The sequence below is a fragment of the Epinephelus moara genome, chromosome 1, assembly GCF_006386435.1.
Source record: "Epinephelus moara isolate mb chromosome 1, YSFRI_EMoa_1.0, whole genome shotgun sequence".
In the NCBI taxonomy this organism is placed as follows: domain Eukaryota; kingdom Metazoa; phylum Chordata; class Actinopteri; order Perciformes; family Serranidae; genus Epinephelus; species Epinephelus moara.
In genome coordinates, this window is record NC_065506.1 from 47,673,180 (window position 1) to 47,680,060 (window position 6,881).

General features: G+C 43.5%; 1 protein-coding gene across 1 annotated transcript; it reads left to right on the forward strand.

Moving 5' to 3' along the window:
• The first annotated feature begins 229 nt into the window (after window positions 1-229).
• Window positions 230-5,445, forward strand: fgf4 (fibroblast growth factor 4). The gene is made up of 3 exons (XM_050051986.1): window positions 230-647; window positions 3,350-3,453; window positions 5,091-5,445. Exons 1-3 carry the CDS (start codon window positions 254-256, stop codon window positions 5,265-5,267), a joined length of 675 nt encoding a protein of 224 aa, XP_049907943.1. The 5' UTR covers window positions 230-253; the 3' UTR covers window positions 5,268-5,445.
• Window positions 5,446-6,881: the final 1,436 nt, after the last annotated feature.

Here is a 6,881-nt window from a genome sequence, read left to right on the forward strand (position 1 = left end):
AGAGGTTTTTTTAATCATAATAAGGTCTTTATTCGTGTATTTTCTCCGCTTCTCTCTGATAACACAGCTATTATTTCATTTCAGTGACGCCTCCAGCTCTGTTTAGTGCCAAAGTGTAGTTTGTAGATTTCTTCCAAGTGTGGAGCTGTGATGTAATGTGTCTGCAGGTATAAATATAGAGGCATGGCTGCACAGCGTCCATGCAGATCAATGTCGCTCCGGCGCTGAAGCCAGTGCGCCTGTCGGTCTGGGAATGAGCGCAACGTCCACTCGCTTCTCTCTGGCGCGTCGCTGCTTCTTTTTATTCTCGCTCCATTGGAAAGGCAAACGCCGGGAGGCTGCTATCAGAGCCAGACCCGGGATGGGCTCTCTGGCGGCCCTGCGGACTGTCCTGGTCCTGGGCCTGGTGACCGGACTGGCGGGATGCGCCCCCGGATTGAATGGCACGGCGGACCGCTGGGAAGCTCTGTACTCCCGGTCCCTGGCGCGGATCCCGGGGGAGAAGCGGGAGGAGATCAGCCGGGACAGCGACTATCTCCTGGGGATTAAAAGGTTGCGGCGCCTCTATTGCAACGTGGGCATCGGCTTTCATATTCAGGTGTTACCGGACGGTAGAATAACGGGGGTACACAACGAAAACCGCCACAGTAAGTTGTATTTATTAATTAGCTGATTTTTTATTTCCTCACTTTTACGCGCTCATTTTACGCACAGCTGGTTTTAAACAACAATGACAACAAACACGTTAAAGTTGAGAAAAAATAAACAATTTAAAGAACTAGAAGTCTAAAACAATATTTGGAGCATGTTTTGATTCAACAGGATGTTTCACCTGCTGACACCTGATCCAAACCTGCACTTTCCACCCAACACTGCTGACTGAGACTCTGCTCATGCTGCCAGTCAGTGAACATCTCACACGTATCGATCCAACCAACATCTGGAGTCCTTCCGTAGTGCCGCTGAGCCTGTATTATGTGCCGGTGCTTTCCGCCGTGTGTGTAACCAGAGCTCGCTGTGATCCAGGCCAGCGGCCAGTCAGCCATGCAGCACCTAAAGTTAGGACACAGCCACAGAGCCCATCTGCTGAGACAGATTAACCCCAGCGGTCTGGCCCCAGACAAAGTCATACACCGCCTCACATATGCAGACACGAAGAATAACAAATATTTATTTACCTCTCATGTCAGATGTAATCCCCGTCATCCCGTGTTTGTGGAGCGGAGTGACAAAAAGGCGAGCTGTGGAATTGACAGGCTGCCTCCGAGACCCTGAGGCATGTTGGGTTTTTCTGCTGCCTCGGGACTATTTTCAGAGGCATAAAAATTCAGGCAGATACATTACAGAGCGTTTCTGTGAGGAATTCAAGACACTGTAAAGCATTTTAAAATAATGGCAGGAACAAAGGACACACACACACACACACACACACACACACAGGGTGCTGTAACAGCTTGTCAAGGCCAAGTCAGAAACTGCTTCAGGAAATTTTCAAATATCTGTTTAATGACATTTACCTCCACAGATCACACAAGAACACAATAATGACTGATGACTGACAAGATTTTATTTTGTCAGTTGTGCAACCAAACTTCAGAGGTCTTTTGGGGACTTGTGAAACCCACAAACTGTCACATGGTATCAAACAATCTGACAGTCATCAAATATTGTGAGATATTTTAGTAACCTTTAAATCCAGTTTGAAGGATTAGGTTTGAGCACTTTGGTTAAGCACACAATTTTGGTCAGGATTTGACTTATCATCATCACCCAGTAGTTTAGTTCACACAGTCCACTTTGCACTCATAAAACTGAATTTGTGTATGAATCCACAGTGAGATCAGGCTGTAGCCTTGGCGCCAGATAAAATATTCTGGCATTGTACATTTCTGTAAACTCAAATTTGGTCATTGAGATAGCCTGAGTGGAAAAGAGGTTTACTCCCTTGCTGGATCAACAGATAGTTACTATTCTACTTTTTTAAGAAGGCATCTTGAAGGATTGACTCTAATCCCATCTGGTATTAACATGCAGTCTGTAACTGTAAGAAAGGCATATTAATGCAGGTGTAAATACACCTGGGATGTGATCTGATCTTCTTCTGGAGGCCGTTTGTCCTTCACCGTGATTGGACCTTAGCCACGTGTAAATGCAACTGAAACAGTGAGACCAAATCTGAACGACAAAAATAAAATCTTACTAACATGTTTAGAGGTCACCACAAATATGTTGCATTTTCACATTTCATATGTATCATATCAACGTTTCTAAAGTGACATATATGAGCTTACATGTCACTGGGAGGTGGAGGGGATGGTTGATGGAGTGACACCGAGGTGAGACACCTGCCAAGCTGCAGACAACTGTTTGAGACCAACAAACAAGAAAACCAGACCAGACTTTAGACAGTCTTCATCATGTAGGGTACCCTGATGAAGACTGTGCATCACTGAATTCAGAGACTACCTGTCTAAAGTTGAAACATGTTGGTGTACCCATGTGAATAAAGGATTATTAACCATAATCAGAGTGCCTCAGATGCCCTGTCCTTAAAGAGCACCTGCTTTTTTACAATCACCCACACCTAGTGTCTTGACCCAGTGCAGCACTCCCAATTTTTTTCTTCAAACAACAAAACCAGTTCTGTTTTAGCAACTTGTTGCTGTGTAACAAGCAGCTTTTTAGGCACCAAACACGGGTGTTTTTAAGTGTCTGGTCACTGTTTTTTCAGTGGGGATTGTGCCATGAAGAGCAGTTGATTTTTACCAGGACACTGGTACATGTTCAGCTGGAGAAGTACGACAGAAAGTGTCTGGTTTTTACCAAGACATTGCTGCATTTTCTGCCGGGATAGTTTGACGAAAAGCAGTTACCCATTACTGGGTATTTTAAGCCAAAACATGATCTTTTCCAAACTATAACCAAGTGTTTTTTGTGCTTAAACCTAACCACACATTAACCATACAACATAAAGTCATAACGTATCCACTATATGATAACATGCAAAAATAATGAATATATGTAAAATGCCAAAAAAAAATTCTGGTGATTTGGTTGCAGGCTTACACAGTGCCACACCTTTCCAAACCCAATAAGGGCCTTCGTAAAAATGAACCTATTGATGCTGTTGAGCATCAAATAACTGACACACTGCATCATCTGTAAATAATGTTGTAAGTGCTCATCAATATGTATAACTCAAACCTCAGATAGAAACTAATGATCCAGCTCATCTTGTGAGACACGTATGATCCTGTCAGTGTGTCTGTGTGGAGCAGCAGGTTTGGGTGTCTCCATCAGGCCGGTGTGTTTCAGTGTGTTTCAGTGTGTGTGGTTTGTTTCCCTGCAGGTCTCCTGCAGATCTCTCCGGTGGAGAGAGGAGTGGTGACTCTGCTGGGTGTCCGCAGCAGACTCTTTGTGGCCATGAACAGACGAGGAAAGCTGTACGGATCTGTGAGTGTACCAACACTGTGACCCACTGACCCATTGTTTATTTGTTTATTTGTTTGCTGTCATTACAAATACTGGAGTTGGTGTAAGAAAATAATGGACACAGTCTCTCACCATGTCTTCCCAGAAAAACAGAATCACCATGAAGTCACACTAACCACAGAAATCATCTGGGTAGAAAACTGGCGATTGATTTCCATTGTTGAGAACTGTAAAATTGGCAAACATTTATTTCTGTTGTCATTTTCAGCTGTAACATTTAAAGATAAATAGTTATGGTGGTCCGACCTGTCTGGGTCCAACAACAGACTTTTACCCCGGAGGACGGTGTTTGCTTCCTGTAAGATTGTAAAGCCAAACCCTGTTGGGGTTTTTTCCACACCCAACCATGTGTGTGTGATGGCAAAACATAACGACATGCGTTTGTTGATAAAGGAAAAAAAACGTCAGTTCAGTGTTGTGCCGATGTAGTGCTTTTATTTTGAAAGAGACTGTATGCAAACTGTACATTTCCTGTGAAAACAGAAGTGTATTTTGAAAACAGACAATGCATGTAACAGGCTGAAGTTGACACGGCGTCCCAGAACGTCAAAACCAACACACCAGGGTACCTTGCACTCCGTATTTCAATGTGGAAAGACCATGACCAAATATGTGATGAGGTCGGAGTGACAATGTGTTGTAAATACGGTGGCAGAGTGCATAAAAAGCATCAACGTAGGGCTTGTTTACCAGAAAAAGTGCCAGGGGAAGATCCCCCGCCCCCCTGACAGAGGACCAAGCTAAGCCCCAAATGTCCTCAAATCCTAGAAACGTCCCCATGACCTCATGTCATTTTACAAAAGTGGCCCCCAGGCAAAACAGGTTTAGCATCCCTACCTTACACACTAACCAACCAAGGCAGCGGTAGACCAGCAACTCCTGTGTTCTGTGAGGTAAAATGAATGTCAATGGAGTCTGGTGGCTTTGAGATAACGTCGAAAAGACTGTCTGACGGCAAGGTAAAGCGGTGAAAATACTCTTAACATAGCATACACTTACGTGACAGTGTTTGGTCAGCGCCATTTGATTTTACATATGTGATGCCGGGGTTGTCTACCCGGAAGTTATTGGACACAAACATTGTGATACAGAGGACATGAGGTCAGTGTCCTCAATGTTAGCCTTCATTCAGGGGCAGGTTGTACCACCTTGTCTCAAACTGTTATAAGAGAGGAGATTTGTTCATCACTCAATTCATAAGTATTTGAATTAGACTTATACAACTTGCACCACAGAGACCAGTCCTAGACCGTAGAGAGAAGTTGTTACTCATCAACATACTTAATCCAACTGGACAGAGTCTTATGATTCCCAGCTCACTGAGAGAAAATAGCACAATCAGAGCCTGGTGTCCTGACTCCAGCCTCGCTCTCATCATTCATCATTTGACAATCCCATTTTCTGTGTAATTCTCTGACTGAAACAGCGACTCTACAATAGTCCTGCAGTCAGAAATAAAGCAATTGTTTGATAGTAATCACAACGTACAATACAGACTTGGGGGGAAAAAAAAAGTCCCGGCATCTTTGTTTTGTTTCTGCCTTCAAACAATCAGCATTTTTAAAATTGTCCTCATATCTCCGTCTTGTTTCTTTCAGTTACACTTCAACAACGAGTGTAAGTTCAGAGAGAAGCTCCTCGCCAACAACTACAATGCCTACGAGTCGGTGGCCTACCCGAGGATGTACATCGGCCTGAGTAAGAACGGCAAAACAAAAAGAGGAAACCGAGTGTCACCCGCCATGACGGTGACACATTTCTTGCCAAGAATCTAGTGGCCTCATAAATAGACTTCACCTCAGTTTGGAGACAGAGGGTGGGGGGGCTCGAAACCACGATGCACTTTCACTCCAAGCTTTATGCAAGTGTATCACATCGGATCTTTTGCTTTGTATATATTCATTTTTTAATTTATGTTTAACAGTTTTGTATTTTATTTTTTAGTTGGGTGGTCTTTTCACTGCGGGGGGGCGGGAGGGGTCAAAGATGCTAAACACGTTATTTATGTTTTCATTTTCTAATTTATCAGATATTTGCTGCTACTGAACGAAATCTTGTCTTCGGATGTTGGTTTTCTTTGCGCTGATGTGAAACGAGCACCAGCGTGCAGGAGACGTGTTTATTTTTTTATTTTGACAAAGCAGGACGTTTTTGAGTCTTAGCCTTAAAAAGAGAAATGAGGCGCGAGTGTCTTTGGTGTCAGATGTGGCACTGATTGCCAAATGCTGCAGCTCCTTTGTGTGGCACTGGAGCCTAATTGAAACAGTATCATCTTACTGCTGCAGAGAGAGGGAGAGGTGGGGAGGAGGAGGAGGAGGACGGGGAGGAGGAGGAGGAGGAGAGGAGGAGTCGAAGAACCCCCACAACCTCCGCTGGTCTGTTTATAGCCCTGCCATGGGGGGTGAACTCTGAACTTTTCTGCTGTCAATCTCAGTGAGACCTATAAGACTGCAGATAGAGAGCGGCATCCTCTTTGACATTATATAAGTGGGGAATTTGGGGGTTTAAAGGCAAGGTCAAAGTGCTGAAATGCAGCAGAGGAACTGTAGCCTTGACTGTGGGATAGCACTATTCTTCATGTCGAGTTATGTCTGATTGTCATTAAGCTGTTGGACGGAGATAAATAACTCTGCCTGTTGGGTCTGAACAGCAGAGAGCCTCTGACAGCATCACTCCAGTTTGGGAAACTTTGTCCCGAGTGAACAGATATACGCCATATTAGGCTAAAATTTATTTCCCCTAGAAATGTCAGTCATCTTTGCCTTCACTTAAAGTGATGACAGAACATATAAGTGTTACTCTACAGATGAAAAGTTGAATCCATAAGTGATAAATCACTCCTAACTCAGTCCAATAAACTAACTTTTACCACTGTAATTTTCATTTTTAGCCACAGTAGCTACTGTTGTGGGAAAGTTACATATTCTTGCTCTAAAATCACTTAAAAGGTTTTGGGATTTAAAACAATCTGGTGTTCGGGAAATATGCTTCTTTACAGTAAACATGAAGCTACAGCTAAGCTCTAGCGTAAAGAGTGGAAGTAGAAGGAAACAGATAGCCGGCTCTGTCGGAAGGTAACAAAATCCCAACACGTCCTTCAGCCTGTAGGACCACATAGGTTGTTTGTTTCCTAAATTAGCACCCCTACTGGTGGAATGAGATCAACATGTCCTCATAGGTCAATGACTCCCCAAAATGACATATTAGAAACACATTAGAAAAAGGTTGTGGTTTTAGTTAAAATACCCACATACTGGCTAAACTTACATACTTTACGTTGTTGCGTAAAGTACCCGTGTTAAGTACTTTGTGTAGTCACATAAAGTCCAATAAGTCAGGTAACTACGAATAGTGGTCTCTTGGTTGAAAGTCCATGTTTGTTTGACACA

Bases quoted from the DNA above. Each gene is read 5' to 3' on its own strand.
- fgf4 (XM_050051986.1), top strand. From the start codon at position 254: ATGAGCGCAACGTCCACTCGCTTCTCTCTGGCGCGTCGCTGCTTCTTT. The intron at 648-3,349 runs GTAAGTTGTATT...GTTTCCCTGCAG, and splicing joins ACACAACGAAAACCGCCACA to GTCTCCTGCAGATCTCTCCG. The intron at 3,454-5,090 runs GTGAGTGTACCA...TGTTTCTTTCAG, and splicing joins GAGGAAAGCTGTACGGATCT to TTACACTTCAACAACGAGTG.